We start from the raw sequence: 23,121 nt of genomic DNA, 5'->3' as shown, positions 1-23,121 counted from the left end.
AGGGCGTTCAGGGCAGGTTCTGCCGACGTCAATGTTCCTACTTGCTTATCTGTTCTTTATCCCTCCTTGTAGTGGGCTGCTTGTGAGACCACCAGTTTTTGTAGATGTGACTATTTCATTTTGCCACTGAGAGTTCCAGAGAGTTCCAGCTATCAAAATGTATTTTCTCTCTCACTCCTTTTATCAACTTTTTGAAACTTAAAGTTTAGTATATCCCGTATTGTACAGCTTTCTCTGAAGATTTTTTTTTCCTGTGGACAGTTTCACACTCTAAGATGCCCTTTATAAAAATGCATTCAAGGGGCTGGAGTGATAGCACAGTGGGTAGGGCGTTTGTCTTGCATGTGGCTGACCCGGGTTCGATTCCCAGCATCCCATATGCTCCTCTGAGCACTGCCAGGAGTAATTCCTGAGTGCATGAACTAGGAGTAACTCCTGTGCATCGCCGGGTGTGACCCCAAAAGCAAAAAAAAAAAAAACAAATGCATTCAGCATAGTCTATGTTTCATTTTAAAATACTTCTGTTAGTTTGGGAAGCAGTTCTTACCGTCTGCTACCTTATGGAGCATTCAGAGAAGAGCCCATCCTGCACCCTGTCATGCCCTCAGTTCTGTGTGGACAGAGCCTGTCGCCGCTTCCTGGTGGCTGAGCTGTCCGTGTGGGCTGTGGACGGTTCTCCCAGACTCCTGCTCCTCCTCCTGCTACCTTTGCCTCTTCGCCTGTCAGCCCTGGGACAGCTGGGCAAAGCTTCTGGCTCTCGTCCTCTGATCCCTTGCCAAGTTGCTGTATTCTAGCAGGAGTTCAGGTTGGTGCCAATTAGACAACCTGCCAGAAATAAAGGTAATTTTAAGATTGCTGATGGAAAGGTCAATAAATAAGATAGTCTTGCTTTAAAAAAAATTTTTTTAGCTTGATATAATGGAAATAACAGTAGTGTAGGTGCATGATGATTGATTTTGTGAAGCAAGGAGGAAAAGGGTTGTTGGTTCCTGTTCCACTTGGGTTAGCTCTGTGACCTTGAGTCATTCATTGCTTACAAAATAAAGGAGGAGGTGGGGGGAGGGGGCTGGATTACTATTTCTCAAAGGTGGGCTACATTTGCCAGTGGCTAACAATAACTTTAAAATCCTTATAAAATTTTAGTTTAGGTAAGATGGTTATAGTAGTGTTAAATTTTATGATACCGGAGTACAAAATCACTGACCGCAAGCCCCCCACCCCTGCCGCCCCAAAGTGCTCTAGAACCTCCCCCGCCGCCCCTGTGTCGCCACTGGCCGACGTCTTTATTCCTCCCTCTCCCGCTCTTGGTGTTCAGCTTTGTAGCCCAGGACCAACAGTTTGTCATTGTCCAAAAAATGGCATTCACTTCATCTGCACTGATATGTGGTATTGGGGCAGGGAGCTAGGTATCGCTAGACGGAGGGCGTGTTCTGCAGGCAGGGCCTGGGTGGACCCCAGCACCACGTGATCACCAGGAGTGACCCCAAGCACAGTGTGTAGTATCTTGGGTTTGGTAAAGGATATGAGCTTCTGTTCCTGCACAGATGTCAGTTTTCTCTTTCAAAATACATTGGTTTAATTAAAACCATAAAATGTGTTACACAAGTAATTTGTATTTACTGTTGGAAAGAAGACAGGGCGCTCCCCTCAGGTAAAATCCTGTGGCTAAGAAGCTGTAGAGCAGAGTGGGGAGGTAAGTGACAGGATACGCAGATGCCGAGCACAGGTGCCGCCCTGACCTTGCTCTTGGGGCTGCACGCACACAGCGTGGCCAGTGACCCCTGAGCACTGGACTTCGGGGCTCAGGCTTCCCTCACCAGCAGAGCATGGCCGACAGTGGCTTGGCCCCACCCTCCAGCCTTCCAGCTCTCCGGGGTGTGGCCCTTAGGCAAAGGAAGTGGAAGCCTCGGAGCGATGATGATTGTTTGAAATTCAGTTGAGAAGTAAGGGCGAGTGGGCGTGGGTAGAGGAAAGCCTTCAGGCCGCGCCTTCCCCCCTCTCGCTCAGAAGACCAAGCTCTGCAGAAGCTACAGCTCAGACTACATCACAGTTAAACGAAATCCAAGATAAGCCTCTCCTGTCTCACAAAGCCTGTCAGAAGAAATAGTTTGTGTCAAGTGCTCGACTACGTCCTGTCCCCGCACTTTCTAGACTGGGCCTTACTGCCCCCTACTCAGGACCAAAGAAGTTGCTGTCGGCTACAGCTTTTCATGACTAATGCTGGCTATGATTCCTCAAGTGTTTCATGTTCTCCCTTGGATCGATAATGTCTTTGCCTCACTGCAGTCAAGGTTTTGTAGATTTCAGAAGCATAATTACCTAATTAAACTAATACCACTTACATATAACTTCCTTTACAGTTCTGAGATTTCTCAGGCTATTTACGTTTTAAAAAGACATTACAGGCTAGAATCTCTCATGGACATTGATGCAAAAGTCCTCAACAGAATATTGGAAAATTGAATCCAGTCGTATGTACAACCAATTGGGATTTATTTCAGATATGCACGGCTGGTTCAGCATTCAAAAATAAATTAATGTAATCCATTACACCAATAGACTAAAGAAGAAAAGTATGATCATATCAGTAGATGCAGAGACAAAAATCCAAACACATTCTTGATAAAATTTGCAGCAAACTAGGAATAAAGGGGGAATTTTCTCAACTAAATAAACAGCTTTTCAGAAACCCTACAACCTAATACTTGAGAGGGTTGATGCTTTCACAGTAAGGTTAGGAACCTTAAGGATGTCCTGATGTTCCCTCTTCCCATTCCTTTCGGCATTTGGAATTCAGTTGATCCTGCCAAAGGATCTAGTTATTGGACTTGGACAAAAAAATAAAAGGTATGGGGGTGGAGAGATTGTATAGCAGGTAGATGTTTAACTACCTTTATTCACAGATTACATAGTTATCTATCTATGTAGAAAATCCCAAAATGACAAACTCCTAGTACAGATAAGCGTAGTGAGGTCACAGGATCCAAAGGTACCACTATATAGATACAAACACACATATGTACACCCACACGTAACTAAAATTTGAAACTAAAAATATCACTTATATTGATGCCCCCCGAATAGGTACTTGAGACTATAACGTAAGTTTTCTGTGAGGAAAATTAGTAAGCTTTGATTTAAGAAATCATGATCTAAATAAAATCAAGGAGCTAAGCAAATGGATATTCATTCCATTTTCATGGATCGGAAGTCTCACTATTGTTACAATGTTGATTCTTTCCAACTTGATCTCATCATCGTCCCAATTACAATCCCACCAAGTTGTTCTATATACAATGTCAAAGCGGTTCTTAAGTTTATAAGGAAGGCCAAAAGTCCAGGATAGCTGACACAGTGCTGATGAAGGGGAGCAAAGTCAGTGGCTGGAGTGGTGGATTTTGGCGTTTTCCCTGCACGCGGCTTCCATCCTCAGCACCACATATGGTCTCCTGAGCTCGCCAGGAGTGATCTCTGCATGCAGAGCCAGGAGCAAATACTGGGCACCACCAGGTGTGCCCCTTACCCCACAAAACAAACACAAGATCAAAGTCAGAGGACTGGCACCGCCAGCCTTTAGGATGTGCCACTGTGCTGTTTGCTCCAAGAACTGAGATCGTAGGTTGGGAGGCTGGAAGGAGTGCAAGAGGTAAGGGGCTTTCTTGGCGAGCGACTCCCCCTAGGTCAGTTCCTGGCACCACACGTGGTCCCCCAAGCGCTGCCAAGGGTCACTTCTGAGAACAGAGCCAGAAGTTGCCCGTGAGCACCACCCAATGTGGCCACCCCCAAAGTGGGGAAAAAACAAGGGGAAAATCTTGTGTGGCAAAACCCCAAAATGTCGTTAGGTATGCAAAGATGTGCAGTCACTTTGCAAGCCAGCTGGGCTGTTTGTCACAAAGCTAAACAAAGCTGTCACCCAGCAGCCACGCCCCTCGCCCCTCGGCCTGCTGGCTCTGCTAGTCAGAAGACTCAGGCCCACACAGACCTGCTCAGGACACTAAGGCAGCTTTATTTGTAATTTCAAAAATTTGAAAGCAACAGATTTTCAAAAGGTGATTGGATAAGCACAAACTGGCAGTCCATACATTGGAGTATTGTTCGGTAGGAAGAGAAAATGACCCACAGGCCACAAGAAATATGACTGAGTCTTACGATCATGTTGCTAGAGAAGACAGCAGTCCGAAAAGACGACACGCCATGTGATTCCAGCTATGTTACCTGTGTAAAAGACAAAACTACAGAGCCTGTAAGTGGTTGCCTGGGTGTGGAGGAAAGGATGGATAGTTGAATATTCTTAGGAAGGTGAAACTCTCCTGCCTGCGACTGTCCTGGCAGGTGTGTCTGTCACACAGTAATGTAGGATGTTAGCTGCAGAGGAAACCAAGCCGGAGGAGAGTGGGTGTGTGAATTCCCAGCACCATTCCGTTTTCTCTGCAGGACACAGTGCTCAGAGGTAATACACACACACACACACACACACACACACACACACACACACACACACACACACAGAGCACACATACGAACCAACCCACACACACAGCATCTCACACCATTAGGACACAAGCCAGAAAGGAGGGTTGCCCCGTGGGCTCTATCCTCTCGGGCTCTGACTCCAGCAGAAGTTAGGACGCCCCCTGCCCAGACTGAGGGAAGGACCATCTCCTCTGACAGGCTGCGTGTGCCCTTCACGGGAGTACCTGGGGAGCTCCGGGTGCCAGCTCACGTGGGACCTGAATTTGCGAATCTGATTCATTTGAAAGCCAATATTGTGCCCTCTGAGAACATGACTCATTTCTTTTATTTTTATTGATGTCGCGTCGCCCCCCCCCCCCCCGCGGCTGTGCTGGGAAGACAGGGCCACTCCAGGCAGTTGGCCTGGCCATGTGGGCGTCGTGGGTTTAGCACCTTGACTTGGCGATGTTGTGCTGCTCTCACTTGGTGGTGCAGGGTGCCACCAGGGCCACGCCCAGTAGTGTCAGAGGTCAGGCGGTGCTGGGATCTGAACTTTGGCTCTCACGCGTGCCAAGTGTTTGCACCAGCCCTTTGAGCTGTATCCCCGGTCCAACAACCACCATTTTGAGAGAGCCAATGAGAGACCATCCTCAGCCTTGCACCTGTCAGTACCTTTCAGACCCACCTACCCTCTCCTGAGATCTTCTAGGAAGATAATGTTGCAGTTGGCATATGTTTGCATAGAGAAACTTTGGAAAGATAAGTTAAACATCAGTTTTTTTTTTTAGAAAGATTAAAAACGGTGGGAATTGGACAGAAAGGATGTAGAGTGGGAGTGAGACTTGCCAATGTACTTGTATCACTTTTCTTTTTGGCCATGCTGGAGAGCAAACAGAGCCCACACACGCAGGGTGAGTGTCCTCCTACTGAGTTAGGGCCTCAGCCAGTTTGTACTCTTTGAGCCATATCATTCTACTACTTGCTCAGATGATAAGTAATTAAATATTAGCAAGTGTTATGTAAGCTGGGGAAAAAAGCAACTTTTGTTAAATTAAGTAGATTTTTGCAGGAACAATAGTAGGCATCATAAAATGTTGGGGGGACAAGAGGAGCTTGGGGAGGGCTGAGGTCAGCCCAGTGAGGGAGCTGCAGCCTGTGTCTGTGTGAGACCCTGTCCCACCCCAGCGCTGCAGAAAGAGCAGAAAGAACGTTCCGAGGAGCCCGAGCATTTTCCCCGGGTTTAAGAGTCCGCATTTTCCTTAGAAATGTCAAAGCTTGTGCGTGTTTTAAATTGTTCCTTCAGACTGTGGTGAGGGCAGGGTTGTGTGTGAAAGAAGCAAAAGGGGTAAGTGACAAGCAGAAGGAAAATTAGAGCAGTCTTTTCGTTAGTAGTCGCATCCGTCGAGGAGCTCGAGTCCTTGTGTCTTGGCAGTTGACGTCTTCCTGCTGGTCTGGTCTGAGAGCCTTTCTCTGTCACTCTGGGCCCGGCTCAGTTTTGTCCAGCAGTGTACCTTGCTGTTCCTTGGCAGTATTCTCCTCTTCGTCCTTGGGCTGCCTGATGCGGGTGCAGCGAAGTGAGGGAGGTCAGAGCAGAGCACAAAGTTGGGGCGAATGGTGCTCATGAGTAGTTTGTCACCGGTAGGTAGTTCTAAAAGAGCCCAGTGAATGCTGATCTCCCCTCGTTGAGAATCAGCTTTGGTCAGAGCACCGAAACCAGATTCCCGTTGCTCCAGTTATTGGGGATTTTACTTCAACATACAGAGAAAAATGTATGGTGAGGGACTTGTGCTTGGAATTTCTTGTTTTGTTGTGAGGAGCTTTGTAGCACTGGAAACATCTGCTTTTTAAGGATTCCTTGTTTAAAAGGTGGAAAGGACAATAGGCAAAAGGAGGGAAAATATGTCAGAATAGAGGCAGTGTGAAATATGACAAGGTTTTAAGGGCTACAAATTCCTACGAACTGGTTAATTTTTAACAAGTCCAGGTTTTATAGATGAACTGAACTGAAAAACGGTATGTACAAAATTGGTGGCTTGCGGTCTCACACTTAATTTTCTCTCAATGGTCTCTTTTATCAGCGGCCACATTTTGTACTGAACTAAGACGTTTTCCATTCTTACTAAAAGTCACTGAACTGAAGATAACTCAGCCTTCTCTTCAGTTCGAGATAGGAATAATGTCAGAGTAGCTATAGATAATATTTTGTTAGTAAAAGTGGGTCTTTTTGAAGCGTTTTCTCCGTACACTTATGTGCAAATTCCAGGACATGCTCCTTAAACCTTTGTAATGTGTTGATTTTAACTGCAAGGAGATGTTTAGATGCTGGAGGTGGCGTGAGGCAGAGAGCTGTCCAGACTAGGGCACCGGCCGCGGGATTTCTCTAAACTTGAGTTAAAACAATTGGGAATTGTTTTAGATTTAGTTGAAGATGTGTAGTGTATTTCCTAAGTTCGTTCTTTTTGAATATTCATAATTCAATATCCTTTTTGAATGCTATAAAAATGACTGCCACATTTCCGTTTGGTTATTTCACTGGAAGCCTGAGGCATGTATAAATTTGAGAGCTGGTATGAATCAACATTCTTGTATATTGTGAATGTTGTTTGAAGATTCAGCACAGTTCATTTTTTTCTAGAGTAATAACTGCCTCTTTGGTTGATAGCAAAGAATTTATTAAAATATATAGCACTAAAAATTTTTTTAATCTAAGTTCAGATTAGGGAGGTTTGCTATGAGTATGATTTTTTTTAAGTTGGCAAATTTGATTTTGCATGCACAGTAATGTGTAAATTAGATTATTTTCACTCATTTTTCTAACTTTGTTCTGAGTTTAAAGATGTTAATAAGCTTATTGTGAATTGGCACCTCATAAATGCATAAATTTTTTATCTCCTTTGGTTTGTATTGCCTGTGTTCTTTTAAGAATCAACCTGGAAGCAATGATTTTAATTAGGCCTATGCCAAACTGGAAGTAATTTGAATATGGTGGATTAGGAAAAATCGAGTCTTTTGATACTGCAGTGGAAATGCCAACCTGGAGCCATTGCCTGGTCCCATCAGCTAGTGACTAACTGTGGTCTTGGAATAGGTTTCTCTGCCTTCTTGGGTCTCGTTGTCCTGTCCTGGTAGATGAGGGAACATTCTGAAACTCTGATTCTGACATTGTAATCACAAAGCAAATAGAAACTGTTTGCTTTGAGTTCCTTATTTACCATAGACTTTGAATACCTTTAAAATAAATTGTAAAATGTTAAAGCACGATGGAGGTTTATTTATTTAGTGTTATTTATTGCAGTGTTGCTCTTTCAGGAGGAAAAAAACCCCTAATTTTTCTGATTCTATGCTCATTGTTAAAGAATTTGGGGAAAATTTGTAAAGAATCTAATGAAAACCATCCCCAAGTTTTCTGTTTCTTATACGTTTATTACAAATAAATTTATCCATATTTATCATATTTATCCATATAATAATATACCATATATCGCAGATATATATGTATGTAGAGAGATGAATATACAGTTGATACATAAACACATCTCCACATTATACATACACATCCATTATATGATTTTGTGTCCTTTCTCCCGTAGATTATGTTAATATTGATGAATTCTTGCAGCGGCAGGGCGTCTGCCTTGTGCACAGCCAGCCTGCCCAAGCCGGGTGTGATTTCTCCGCCCCTCCTGGAGAGCCCGGCAAGCTACCGAGAGTATCTCGCCCGCACGGCAGAGCCTGGCAAGCTCCCCGTGTCATATTCGATATGCCAAACACAGTAACAACACGTCTTATGATGGAGACGTTACTGGGCCCGCTCGAGAAAATCGATGAACAACGGGAGGACAGTGTCATCTGAGCACATTGTACAGTTATGATAGGGAGCTTTCTTTCCCTCTTCATCCTCTTACCTCTTATTCCAAAAATAAATATTCTCTTCCTTTGCTTTTCAAAACAACATGTTAGTGCTCTAGCATTTCCTGGAGGTGAATTTATTAAATTTTTCTTCTTTGGGGTTGGGGAGATGACTCAATGGGTGGGGCTTCCAATCTCCAGTTGGAGTCCCGGCTGGGCTCCTACCCTGGCACCATGCGGGGTCCCTGGCTGGGCTCCTACCCTGGCACCATGCAGGGTCCCTGGGCGGGTTCCTGCCCTGGCACCATGTGGGGTCCCCAGCCAGGCTCCTGCCCTGGCACTATGCTTGGTCCCTGGCCGAGCTCCTGCCCTGACACCGTGCGGGGTCCCTGGGCAGACTCCTGCCCTGGCACTATGTGGGGTCCCCAGCCGGGCTCCTGTTCTGACACCATGCTGGGTCCCAGCTGGGCACCTGCACTGGCACCACGTGTCCCTGAGCACTGCTGCTCCTTTCCGCTGCCAGCTTCTGTGCACTCTGTCCCTCTCTGAGCCCTGGCCCACCTTCCCTGACTGTTTTCCCTCCCCTGCATTTCATCTCTCAGCTGGCTTTTCTCTCAGCCCACAAATACGGTATAGCCTGCTGGTGTTTTGGGTTTGTTCTGTTTGTTTGATGATGCTCAGGGATTTCTCCTGGCTCTGCACTCAAGAGTCACTCCTGGCAGTGCGTAGGAACCATACAGGATGCTGGAAATCAAATCAGGGTCAGCGACGCACAGGGCAAACGCCCTACAATCGCTCCTGCCCTGAGCCCGCCAGTTATAAAGAAGCAGCAAACAATCCCCAAACTGCTTTATGTTCCCTTGTGAGTTGTTGAAGAGTAGTCCCCATTTCCTTACCTCTTAATTCATTGATCTGTTTCTAGACCCACACCTACCAGTGTTCAGGGATTGCTGTGAGCTGTGTGCGCAGTGCTGGGGGCAGACCCGGCCTGCATGCAGAGCGTGTGTTTGAGCCCCTGGCCTCAGCTCTCTGCCCCCAGCCATGATCGCTTGCTGCTCTCACGAATCTTTCTAATACTGACCATTAAGCTCACCAGTTTCCTCCTGAGTGCTGGGAGAGGGTCCAGAGCTGAAGCACATGCTTGGGTTTCTGGACATAAAAATTTGACTTGTATTTATCTGTCATGGGTCTTCCATATAATTAAAATTTAAGTAGATCACACAATGGAATACTATGCAGCTGTCAGAAAAGATGAAGTCATGAAATTTACATACAAGTGGTTCTACATGGAAAGTATCACGCTAAGCGAAATGAGTCAGAAAGAGAGGGACAGACATAGAAAGATTGCACTCATCTGGGGAATATAAAGTAGCAGAATGGGAGACAAACACCCAAGAATAGTTGAGATAAGTTCCGGGAGGTCTGCTGCATGGCTTGGACCCGGCAGCACATGCTGGGGGAAAAGGCAGTTCAGATAGAGAAGGGAACACCAAGGAAAGGATGTTTGGAGGATTCGTTCAGGATGCGAGATGCCTGCTGAAAGTAGACTGTGGACCGAACATGATGGCCACTCGATACCTCTGTTGCAAACCACAACACCCTGAAGGAAAGAGAGAGCAAAAGGGAATGCCTTGCCACAAAGGGGGGTGGGGATGGAGGGGTGGGAGGCCTACTGGGATCAGTGGTGGTGGAGAATGGGCACTGGTGGAGGGATGGGGACTCGATCATTGTATGACTGAAACCCAAGCACAAAAGTTTGTAAGTCTACAACTGTACCTCATGGTGTTCCACTAATAATAATTTTTAAAAAAATTAAGTGGATCACTACTAAACTAGATTTCCTGGTCCAGTGCTTTTGATCCCCAGCATCCCCTATGGTCCCTCAAGCACCACCAGGAGTAACCCCCAGCATTGGTGGGTGTCACCCAAAGAACAAAAAAGAAAAGGGAGGGAGGGAGGGAGGAAAAAAAGGAATGAGCTCTGAATATTTCAGGGCGATTAAAAGAGTCATATAACGGAAGCTGAAGAGGCAGTATAGTACAAGGAGCACGAAACTTTACTTGCACATGGCTGACCCGCATTCGATCCCAGGTACCACACGGTCTCCCTCACACTGCCAGGAATAAGCCCTAACCACTACCTGCTGTGGCCTAAAAGCAAATACATCATAAAACGATGTCCAGGTGTAGGATACTAGCTATGGCATAGCCTGCAGTGAGAGTTTAGGTGTCATTGCAAGTTATGCCATTGAAGAACATTTAGTATCTTGAGAAACGAATTTTGATACAATGGGAAATAACTGAGTAGTACTTTATTAAAGTGTGATTTTGTTTTTTTAATGTACTTTTATTTTTGTAAGGAAAATATTGGAAGGAAAGAGATGAAACAGCAGCAATTCTCTCACGGTCGGATTATGGCGAATTTGAGCATTTCCCGACTCCTTTCCTCTTCTGTGCAGTCTGTTTTCCAGATACTGCAGAATTCATGAAGTGAATGAAGATGAACTTTTATAACTAGAAAAATTATTTTTAAAAAGGACAAAAGAAAAAATCAGCATGAATTAAAACCTTAGATAAAGATGAAACCTCCATAATTAGAAAGATGACCCATCTAAAAAATAAAGACTGGAGAGAAGACAATTAGCAGATCTTGTTCAAAGTCTTAGAGTGATTAAAGTGATTAAAGGAGAAAGGTTTTGTACTGACCTTCCTTGCCTTGGGGGTTCTGGCCCAAGTGCCCAGACAGATGACTGGTTCTATTTGAAGATCCTCTTACCAGGACATAACGCCCCAGGCCCTCCGCCTGGCAGTCTGTTTTATTTTCCAATAATAAGTGGGGCGAGGATTTTTCTCCTTTCATTACTTTGTGAAAATGTAGTATGAGAGACACTCCCATAACTTGTAGAAATTTTCATTGTACAAAGGGATTTTTTTTCTAAAATAAGGGCCAATTTAATGTTCTTTCTTAGAAAAAAAAGAAATTTAATAATCCTGCCTGTGGGGAAAAAAATAGTCCTGCCTGGATTTTATGTTCTGCTTGGTACAAATTAAAAAACCAGACAAAACATTGAAAGAAGTATAAAGGTATTTAAGAAGAATCAAAAAAGAATGGGAAAACATTGTTTGTTGAATGTCTTCATTAGTTTCTTCGCAAAAGAAAGATTTGTCTTTTTTCCTACGTGTTGGCTGTTTTTCTAGCATAGCATGTGTGCCTGTTTTCCTTGGGATGTAGCACACTCTAGTGGACAGTAGCTTTTCATTTTTTTATCATATCAAATTTTATTAGACAGTTCAGTGAGGCACTTACTGGATAGTTTGTCAGTATTTGAGTCCCACAATGACTAGCGGCCTTCTAGACAGCGAAGGCAGTGTGCGTTTTTATGTGGTTTCTTCAGTAAAAAGAAGAGATTTCCCACGCGGAGGAGGAGCATTTCCCGACTCCTTTCCTCTTCTGTGCAGAAAGGACCAAGCGGAAGAGCGAGCCTCGGGGAGCGCCAGCAGCCCCCACTCTTTCCCACTCTGGTTCTTGGGATACATCTTGATTCCATGATGGGATGCTTGGGAGCTTCCTAGTATCAGCTTATAAAAATATTGACTGTGCGTGAGTCTCATCACACCCCATTCCAGTGGATTCTTTGTAGAAGCAGGCATCTATCTGCTGGAATAAAAAATAACAATGTTTTTATTTTGTTTCCACAGAGTGATGGTGAGGATTTTAACTATGTCGTTGCATTTTTCCTTGGCACAGCAGCCTGCCTCTACCAGGTAGGTTCCCTCCCATTTTAAAGGAATCCTTTGAATAATTTGTTTCCGGTATCAGTTCTAACCAGCTGCACTCAAGAAATAAAAACAATACCTGAGGCCATGGCTTCTTCTGAAATTAGAGTCTGCGGCTTCATGAGCCACTTCTCCCCTGGCGTGGCCGAGGCATCTGGCGGACTCTCAGTCGGCCTCTCGTGTCTCCCAGAGCAGCGAGGCCCCTTCCCTGCCAGTGTCCAGACCTCCGTGCTCTGCCTCTGCACCAGGCGGAGGGGTTCGTATTTGGGGTGACCCTTTGAAGAGAAACAGCAGAAGTAGAGTGTTAGGGGATTTAGTTTGACCACATGAATGGTAGGGCCCAGAGCAGAGAAGCCGAGAAGTTAGTTGGGATTTTATGAGCTCAGTGATTCCGTGGCTTTAGGCGGAAGTCGGCAAGAACTAAAAGCTGTAATGAAGCAGTTGGGGTGGAGCTGCGTGGCCAGGCCTGCTCATGCGGGAAACTGGCTGGGCCCAGAGGATGGAGCAGATGGAAAAGTTGAGTGGGGGTGGGGAGGAGCGGGCAGATTCGCACCTGCTAACATGGAGATGGAGTCTTGCATTCCAGGAAAGGGCCCATTGGGAATGGAAGGCCACTGATGCTGGCTGTCCAGATTCAGATCCCAATAATGTCTTTGCTTAAACGTTTTGGACTAAGCAAGTCCTTTTGACCTGCCTTTTCTGAGTGACTTATTTCTCTAGCCCAGCAGGTAGGGAGTTTGCCTTGCATGTGGCCGACCCAGCTGACCCAGGTTTGATTCCTCCGCCCCTCTTGGAGAGCCTGGCAAGCAACCGAGAGTATCTCGCCCACACGGCAAAGCCTGGCAAGCTCCCCGTGACGTATTCGATATGCCAAACACAGTAACAACAAAGTCTCCAATGGAGATGTTACTGGGCCCGCTCGAACAAATTGATGATCAACGGGAGGACAGTGATAGTGATAGTGATGCTTACTTTTAATAAGTAATTGTGCAGATTTTCTACTTAATTCTCTGCAGTTCTGTCACCCAGGAATGTTCTCTTTTTCCCCAAGGGACCTTCCTCAGCAGTACTTGGTAGGGGTCAGAGCCCGTCTCTGAGATACTTGCCCAGCCACAGGCCAGGTGCCAGCCAGGCCTGACATAACTGACTGGGGTGGGGCATGTCGAGTGGGTCCCTGCTCAGCCTCTCCTGCAGCACGTTGCCTCTCTCCTGCTCCTTCTCTCAGTTGGGGCCGGTGCTCCTCGGAGAAGTTCAGGGGTCCTGTCGGCCTGCCCAGGGACTCAGAGCCATCCAGGTGGCGGCTCAGTGCCAGGACCTGAGAATCCAGTGCTGCCAGGCTCTCTAATGCAGGGACTGCCGGGCACTGCCAGTGCTGTGCCTGAGATGCTCAGGAGACCTTGTGGTGCCAGGGGCTAACCCATGTTCTCTCCCTTCCTGTCTCTTTCTTCCTCTCTCTCTCCCTCCTTCTCTCTCTCCTCTCCCTCTCTCTTTCCCTCTCCCTCTCCCTCCCTCCCTCTCTCCCTGTTTCCCTCCTCCTCTCTCTCTCTTCCTCTCTCCCTCCCTTCTCTCTCTTTCCCTCTCTCTTCCTCTCTACCCCTCCTTCTCTTTCTCTTTCTCTCTCTCCCTCTCTCCCTCTTTCCTTCCTCTCCCTCCCTCTCTCTCGTTCTCTCCCCCCTCTCTCCTTTTCTCTTTCCCTCTCTCTTCTTCCACCCTTTCCCTCCCTCCTTCTCTCTTTCTTTATCCCTCTGTCTCCCTCCTTTCTTCTCTCTCTCCCTCTCTTTTCCTTTCTCTCCCTCCCTCTTTCTCTCTCTCTTTCCCTTTCTCCCTCCCCCTCTCTCCCCCTCCCTCTCTCTCTCTATCCCATAATGCTAAAACAATGTGGAATAACTTCTTGTAAAATATACTTTCAGCTTTTTCCTTAATGAAATAATTTTAAATACTACTAATAATAGCAGAAGTGTATTGAACTTTTACATTGAGCTGATCATAAACCTTGTACCATTAAATCCTCACAAAAAGTTCAGCCTTCATCCTATTTCCCGTCTACATTTTTTCATAGCGCCTAGGCTGTTGTGGCCAGTGGCTGAAGCCTGGCTTTGTCTGTAGAGAGCCCACCTCTGGTGAGGCCGGAGCGCTTCTGAGAATTGCCTCATGGGTGGAGTGGTGAAGTAGTGTCACTGAATTGTTCCTTTCGTTGAGACAAGTAAATAAATCCATGCTTTAAAAAAGAAAGGGGGTGGTTGCAGCGGGAGGGGGGCTGGTCAGTTCCCTTCATATTGCCAGGCACAAAACTGAGTGGTTTCTGCATCTGCTGAGCAAAGGGAGGATTGTGTTTTTTTTCACAGTAAAAACTAGAGATTGTGTTTTATTATCTCGTATTCTGTCTCTGGTGGCAAGGACATCTTTTACGCCCTTCAGCTCAGGCCCAAAAGCTGCTGCTGCTGCCTGGATTGTCTTTTACCCAAGGCTCCAGATCCTCTTGGGAGCAGAGCTCAGCTCAGGAATGGTGTTGGTCCGGGATGTTTTGGGGAGCCAGGGATGTGTGGACACAGAAGCGATTCCTTCCCTCTTTGCACACTCTGAAGCCGACGGGGGAGTTCAGACGAGGGCGTCTCGTCAGCTGTTGGCGACATTTCACAGCGCTCTTTACCTCGCTCTTTCTCTGCGTCTGCATACATGTATACAGAGTTGTATGTGTATATAATGTCCTTATACATCATGAAGAAATGTGTTCAGAGTTTTATTGAAGTTTTTATTTTGAGGCGTAAACACACCTACAGTAGTAAAAGAGATTCTCTTTAACCTCCACCAGTGCCATCTTAAAAATGATAATATCATAAGCAGGATATGGCTACTCGTGCAAATCATGTCTCGCAATCCTTACCAGCACAAAGACCCCTGGTGTTGCTCTTTCATACCTGCATTCCTTCCTGCCTCAGCCTTTCCTGGGGACCACTGATTTATTCACTAATAGAAATTTCTGCATATATTATATAAATTTATATGGTAAGTAACCTTTTGTGACCAACAATTTTTAACTCAGAATAAATTTCTGAAAAATTGGACTGAAGAGATAGTACAGTGGGTAGTGTGTTTGCCTTGCACGAGGCCAACCCGGATTAGATCCCAGCATCCCATATGGTCCCTGAGTCCTGCTGGGAGTAATTTCTGAGTGCAGAGCCAGGAGTAACCCCTGAGCATTGCTCGGTGTGACCCCCCCACCCTAAAAAGGAAATCTTATATATATATATATATGAAATGATAATTTTATGAAAATATGTCCAAGTCTCAAATAATAATCGTTGGTTCCTTTTTTGCTGAATTGTACCTTGGTATGGATTTGACGCGGTCTGTTTCATGTGTCAATCACTCGTTCAGTTGAAGGACATGAGAATTGTTTCCTGTGTGGGGCTATCGTAAACAAGGCTGCATAAGCATCCATACTCAGGTTCTGTGTGATCATGAAAGTCTTTATTTCTCTGCAGTCAGTTCCTAGGAGCACGACTCTGGGTGGTTGCGTGCTTGTTCAGAGCCAGCTAGGGCAGGGTGCCACTCTTATTCTCCCACCAGAGTCGTAGAGTGATTCCGTTTAACTGCCCTTCCCAGCGTTTGACACTGTCACCATTTTAAAAATTTGGTCCTCTCTGTTAGACGTGGCTTGCTCTTCTCTAAAGGCTTATTCAGTGTCGTTTTGGTGCTGATTTTTCATCTGCATATGCTCGTGGGCCAAAGGTATGCTTGTGTCTTCTATTTTCTGATTGGATCGTCTTTTCCTGTTGAGCGCTTTGTTCTAGATTCTGCAGTCATGCGCTACTGATGATGGAAATGTATTCTGAGAAATACATGTGGAGGGTGACATTGTGGTTGTGTGAATGTCATGGAGTAGGCACATAGACCTAGACAGTGATGTTCACTGATCAGCTAGGCAGAATGATGCACAATATGGAAACACTGTCACGTCGAAGTCACTACTGACCAGAGTGGCTTTGTATATGCTGCGTGATTGTAGGTGAAGCTTACAGTTACCTTCTCTCCATGTACGCTCGTCATTTCACTCCTTCAGCAGGCTTTTGCGGAGCAAAAGTTGTAATTTTTAGAGTTTCAGTTTCAGGGATTATGCCTGTAGCTTCAAATCTAGAACTCTGCCCACCTCCAGATCCTGACGATTTTCTCACGTGTTTTCCTAAATGGAAAACAGTTACCGCCTTTTATGATTTATTGCTTTGTTTTGTCTTTAATCTTCAGGCCTTGATTTTTTATTTTTGTCGTTTTTGAGGTAGGTTTGGTTTGCAAGACCCTCTTTTGTCATAGGTACGATGCAGCTACACCCCGTCTACCGCCAAACTGCCCAGACCCTGCCGTGCCCCACTGGGCCTGCTCCACCTTCAGTGCCTTCGCCTCCCCCCCCCACATTGATGGCCTCGGGGAGGTGGTCGGAATCGAAGTTCGTTTTCATTTGATACCTCCCTTGCTTGCCTTTCCCGTACGGGGAAGATCATCTGGAATTTGTCTTTCTTTTTCTGACTGACTTGCCAAGCTGCCTCCCTCAGTTCCGTCCCTGCTGCGGCTCTCCCGACGCCTGAGCAACACCTGCTGTATTTTGTGCCATATTTTCCTCAGCCACCTCTGTTGTGAGCACTTGGGTTGTTTCCAGATTTGGGCTGTTGTAAACTGTCCTGCAGTGATTGTAATTATGCACCTATCTTTTTGAATTTGTGTTCTTATGTTCTGTGGGTAGTTACCCAGGAGTAGAATTGCCAGATTATTTGGTAATTCCTTATTTAAAAAAAAAGATCTTTTTAAAAACTCTGCATAGTTTTCCGTAGAGGTGGACGTGGTTTCCCAGCAGCATATGGGGGTTTCTTTTCCCCACACCCCTGCCAGCGCAGAACATCGTTTCTGGTCTTTGTGGTGTGGAGCACTTGGGCTGGTGCAGGGTGGCACCTCCTGTGGCTTTTGTCTTGCGTTTCCCGGTGATCAGGAATCCTGAGGAGGTTTCCCCTTCCTCGTCATCGCTGCTGTGCTGATCACGAGCGGCCATGCGCCTGTTTGGTCGCGGTGCTCACAGGAAAGTGGGTGCCACACCCCCGGTTGCAGTGCGTGCACACTTGGCCATGGCACTTGAGGGGGAATGCACACTTGGCACTTGGGTGCCGGGGGATGGCTTCATTTGTGGGACTCCTGGATGTTCTGGTTGCAGTGCTCCCCCCAGACCCACACGTGCTCTCCAGAGCCCACACGCTGGCCACTGTGCTCCCACTGTTTTCAGCCGGCGTGCTTTTGTGGCGGTCTGTCATGCACTCTGCTTACCAGGGTCCAGGGAGCGGGGCCGCCAGCACTGCACCAGGCATTGAACTCGCAGCCTCCCACTCGGAAGGCAGGTGCTCTGTGGCTGACCTCAGAGCCGAGTCCTGAGAATGACCCCTGAGAGTGAGCTTTTGCTTCCCTGGGGCTCTTGGCCTTCTGAATATCTTCCTCGCTGGGAGTTCTCCTCTCCCTGTTGTGTAATAGGGCTCTGTATTTTCTTGTTGAGTTTAGTGAAGAAATCTTTACAAATTTTGGATATTAGCCCTTTGTGAATATTTTCTCCAATTTAATGTCTTAGAAGATTAATAGTAGTATGATGTCTTTTTATTTTAATAATAAGTTTTTCCCCCATTGTGCAGAAATTTTAATTTGCTATAATTCCACTGGTAAGATCATGCATCTTTATGGCCAGTCATGCTCTGGCACCATTTGTTGAAACGGCTTTTTATCTTCTTCACTGAATTTCTGTTGCATCTTTATAAAAAATTATCAGTTGGGTGTATTTCTGAGTTTTATCGTTTTTCTATTTCTTTATTACCCTATTTTGTTCCATTGACCTTTGTGTGTGTCCCTCAGCCTGTACCACGTAATTTTTGATTGTATTATCTGTAGTGATATTTCACTTGATCACTTGACTTCCCGTTAATCATGGATTTGCTCAAGCGGGCACCAGTAACATCTCCATTTTCCCCTGTCACATGCTGGTGTAGCCCAATGGCGTCTGTTTGTTCTAGGAACACGAAGAGCCTCAAATGATATTTAAATTTTAATTTTACACTAGTTGTAGGGCTACTTAAATATATTTGTTTTATTGTGGTAAATTGCGGTTCCTTGTGTTTTATGCAGGAGTGGTACATTTTATTTACAAACCAAATTCATATTTGTGGAGTTAATTGGTTGTCATATAGCCCTTTGATCTCCTTTTGATGTCTGTAGGATCTGCAAGGAGACTCGCTTTTTCACTTGTCCTATTGGTAATTTGTGTCCTCTTTCTTTCATCTTATTAATTTCATTGATCAAAGAACCTGCTTTTTCCCTATGTTTTTGTGTTTAATTTTTATTGATTTGTTTCCTAATCTTTGTTAGTTTCTCATGTTTGCTTTTAGGTTTATTGGACTTCATTTTCTAGCTTATTGAAATGGAAGTTTAGATGGTAGCTTTGAGAATTTTATGGTAATACATATTTATGTTATGAATTTCCCTCAGCATTTGATTAACTATATCTGATAAGCTTTGATATGTTGTACTTTCATTTAGTTCCGTGGATTTAATGTTTTTTAGTTCGTGACTTGCTCATCACTTGTGTTGTTTAGTTTCTGAGTGTGTAGAGTTTCTGGTTTTTTTCATTATTGATTTCTAATTTTATTCCATTGTGGTTAGCAGACATTCTGTTTGTGATTTCGGCTATTTCAGATTGGGTGAGGTTTGAGGTTTATTCTCTGGCCAAAATAGTGGTCTGTGTTAGTATTTGAACAAAGTGTGTGTTTTTCTTTTGTCAAGTGAGAGTTCTGTAGATCTTGCTGACTGATGATATTCCTATTTTTTCTGTTTCAGTTTTTGATTCACAGCTCTATTGCAGCTCTATTGATTGATTCACGAATATTTGGGGTTATTGTATCTTTGTGACTGAACAATGTATAATATTAATATAATACTAACCTATCATTGCTCACCCATTGTCTTTTCAATATTTTTACTTAGGCTACAACCAGCGAGGTAGCGAGGTGGGGATGGGCAGGGCCATTCTGAGTGATGCTTGGCTGGTTTGGGGCTCAGGCCATCTGGCAGTCCTAGCAGAAAGGGGAGAGTGCTGGGGATCAAATGCAGGGCCTTCCTGTGCTGGCTGTCCTCTCCTACTTGAGCTGTCTACCTAAGCCTAGAAACGTTCTTGTGTTATCTGCTATTAATATAGGTGTTCCTGCTTGACTGCTGTTTGCATGATATATCTTTGTCCTCTTTGTCCATCTTTTTGGTTTCAGCTTGCCTGTGTTAAAGTGAATTTGTAGTACATGGTATAAAATTCATTAAAGCTTTTAAATCCACTCTTTTTCTTCTAATTGCTGTATTTAGACACTGTAGCACTGTCCTCTCATTGTTCATCGATTTGCTCGAGCAGGCCCAGTAACGTCTCCATCGTGAGACTTGTTACTGTGTTTGGCATATCGATTGTGTCACAGGTAGCTTGCCAGGCTTTGCCTTGCGGGTGAGATACTCTCGGTAGCTTGCTGGGCTCTCCGAGAGGGGCAGAGGAATTGAACCCAGCTCAGCCGGGCCGGCAGCACGCAAGGCAAATGCCCTACCGCTGTGCTGTCGCTCCAGCCCACATCAAATGTAACTATATGTTAGGGCATAAATCTGTTATCATTTTTGTTTTCTCTTTTTCATGGGCTGGAGCGATAGCACAGCGGTAGGGTGTTTGCCTTGCACGCAGCCAACATGGCCGGCCCGAGTTCGATTCCTCCGCCCCTCTGGGAGAGCCCGGCAAGCTACCGAGAGTATCTCGCCTGCACGGCAAAGCCTTGCAATCTACCCGTGACGTATTCAATATGCCAAACACAGTAACAACAAAGTCTCCAATGGAGACGTTACTGGGCCCGCTCGAGCAAGTCGATGATCAACGGGAGGGCCTTTACTTACTTTACTTACTTTTTCATTTATGTTTTCTGTCTTGTGAATCACTTGAACTATTTTTTTTCTTGTTAGCTCATACCTATATTTTAAATTTTTTTCAATAGAATCACCATGAGATACAGTTACAAAGCTTTTGTGATCAGGTTTCAGTCATACAGTGTTCCAGCACCCATCCCTCCACTAGGATACATTTTCCACCACCCATGTCCCCATATCCACCTGCCACCCCCCACCCCAGCCTGCCACCAACCTGCCTCATTCTTCTCTCTTTCTTTCTGTTTCCCCCCCTTCTCTCTCTCTCTCGCTCGCTCGCTCGCTCTCTCTCTCTTCTCCCCCTACCCTTTCAGCTATTCTGGTCTGCAATGCAGATATGGAGTGGAGGGGTCATCATATTTGGTCCTTTGCCCACTTTCAGCACGCGTCTCCCATCCCGAGCAATCCCTTCCAGCCATCATTGTCAGAACGGTTCCTTCTCTATCCCAGCTGCCCTCTCCTCCAGCCCTTGCCGCAGGCTTTCAGTCACGGACCAGTCCTCTTGACCCTTGTTCCTACTGTCCTTGGTGGTTAGTCTCATACAATGTTTTTGTAATATCCCACAGACGAGTATAGTCATTTTATGCCTGTCCCTCTCCTTCTGAGTGACTTTACTCAGCATGATACCCTCCATGTCTGTCCATTTATAAGTAATTTCATGACTTCATTTTTCTAGCAGCTGTATAGTATTCCTTTGTGTAGATGTACCATAGTTTCTTTAACCAGTCATCTGTTCGCAGGAACTTGGGTCATTTCCAGTTTCTGGATATGGTGGATAGTGCTGAAATGAACATAGAAGTGCAGATGGCTTTTCTGCTGTGTTTTTGCACCCCAGGGGTATATTCCCAGAAGTGGTCTTGCGGGGTCATATGACAGCTCAATTTCTAGCTTTTTGAGGAATGTTGTATCGTTTTCCAAAAGAGCTGGGCGAGTCAGCATTCCTACCAACAGTGAATGAGAGTCCCTTTCTCCCTGCATTCGCGTTGGCACTGGTTGTTCTTACTCCTTTTGGTAAGTGTCAGTCTCTGTAGTGTAAGGAGAGATCTCATTGTTTGAACTGTATCTTATTTATTTATTTTTTTTATTTTTAACTGACATGTTTCTTTTATTATATTTATTTTTTGCCATATGAGATCCAAATATAAATTACAATTTAATGTAATATACTTTAGATTTCAGAGTTGAAAACATACATATATAAGAATCACTGTCCTGTCACTGTCCTCCCGTTGTTCATCGATTTGCTCGAGCGGGCCCAGTAACGTCTCCATTGGAGACTTTGTTGTTACTGTGTTTGGCATATTGAATACGTCACGGGTGGCTTGCCAGGCTCTGCCGTGTGGGCGAGATACTCTCGGTAGCTTGCCGGGCTCTCCGAGAGGGGCGGAGGAATCGAACCCGGCTCGGCCAGGCTGGCTGCACGCAAGACAAATGCCATGCCACTGTGCTGTCGCTCCAGCCCCAAGGAGATTATATGGTCACGGTCACGGTCACAGTCCTCCTGTTGTTCATCGATTTGCTCAAGCGGGCCCAGTAACGTCTCCATTGTGACACTTGTTACTGTGTTTGGCATACCGAATACGTCATGGGGAGCTTGCCAGCCTCTGCCGTGTGGGCCAGATACTCTTGGTAGCTTGCTGGGCTCTCCGAGAGGGGCGGAGGACTTGAACTCGGGTCGGCCATATTGGCTGCGTGCTAGGCAAACGCCCTACCGCTGTGCTATCGCTCCAGCCCGTATGAGAATAGACATTTTATTATATTAGTTTTAAGTTTCTTATTTACATGGATCAAAATCGTATAATAATCACAAATTGGCTCTTACTCCTACTGATTTATTTTCTTATTGTTCTGTTTGCCTTTTTCTTTTGAAACACTGTGAGATAGACCCTTACAAAGCTGTTCATTTTTACGTTTCAGTCATACAGTGTTCCAACACTCATCCCTCCACCAGGGTATATTTTCCAGCACCAGTGTCCCCAATGTCCCTCCCGTCACACTCCACGCACCTCCAGCCTGACTCTATGGCAGGCACTTCTAAGCACTTCTCTCTCTGTCTCTGTCTCTCTCGCTTGCTCACTCTCTGCCATGTTTATTTATTTATTTTACAGTTGTAGCATCTGCACTTGTTTGTTCATTGCAGCACTGTTTACAATAGCCAGAATCTGGAAAAAACCCGAGTGCCCGAGAACAGATGAGTGGCTAAAGAAACTTTGGTACAACTACACAATGGAGTACTATGCAGCTGTTAGAAAAGATGAAGTCATGAAATTTATATACAAGTGGTACTACATGGAAAGTGTCATGCTAAGTGAAATGAGTCAAGAAAGAGAGGGATAGGCATAGAAAGATTGCATTCATCTGGGGATCATAAAGTAGCAAAATAGGAGACTAACACCCAAGAATAGCTGAGATAAGAACCATGGCTTGGAGGCCAGCCGCACACTCTAGGGGTAAAGGCAGCTCAGATAGAGAAGAGAGCACCAAATAAAGAGTGTTGGGAGGATCCTCCCAGGATGGGAGATGTATGCTGAAAGTAGACTATAGACCGAACATGATTGCCACTCAATATTTTATTTATTTTGAACTTTTTTTTTAATTGAGTCTCCATAAGATAGACCCTTACAAAGCTGTTCATGATTAGGCTTCAGTCATACGTGTTCCAACACCCATCCCTCCACCTGTGCACATATCCCAGCACCAGTATCCCCAGGTTCCCTCGCACCCCCCGGCCTATCTCTTGCTTTCTCTCTCGCGCGCTCTCTCTCGCTCTGTCTCTCTCGCTCTCTCTCTCCTTTTGGACATTGTAGTTTGCAATATTGAATATCGATACTGAAACGTTATCAATAATTTTAACACTCGGTTCTTGTCCGGTGTGATCATTCCCAGCTATTACTGTCATGGCAGTCTCTTCTCTACCTTAGCTGCCCTCCATCCCACACACATTTGTGATCGATTACAACCACTGACCAGTCCTCCTGGTCCCTGTTTTCCCTGGCCATGGATATCGGTTGTCTACTATATATATATATATTTTATATACCACAAATGAATGCTGTCATTATCTGTCTCTCCC

The 23,121-nt window shown here is 45.3% G+C and overlaps 1 protein-coding gene across 2 annotated transcripts in view; it reads left to right on the top strand.

Annotated features, from left to right (window-relative positions):
• Positions 1 to 23,121, top strand: part of SEC22A (SEC22 homolog A, vesicle trafficking protein) — a 70,376-nt gene that overhangs the window by 38,464 nt on the left and 8,791 nt on the right. For both annotated transcript variants that reach the window (XM_056127232.1, XM_056127231.1), the window contains exon 6: positions 12,000 to 12,065. In XM_056127232.1, the coding sequence (XP_055983207.1) occupies positions 12,000 to 12,065 (66 nt within the window). The remainder of the gene's footprint in view (positions 1 to 11,999; positions 12,066 to 23,121) is intronic.

This window comes from Sorex fumeus, unplaced genomic scaffold (genome assembly GCF_029834395.1).
Source record: "Sorex fumeus unplaced genomic scaffold, SorFum_2.1 ptg000063l, whole genome shotgun sequence".
In the NCBI taxonomy this organism is placed as follows: Eukaryota; Metazoa; Chordata; class Mammalia; order Eulipotyphla; family Soricidae; genus Sorex; species Sorex fumeus.
Note: the sequence above shows the minus strand (reverse complement) of the source record. Positions and strands in the feature narration are given on the sequence as shown.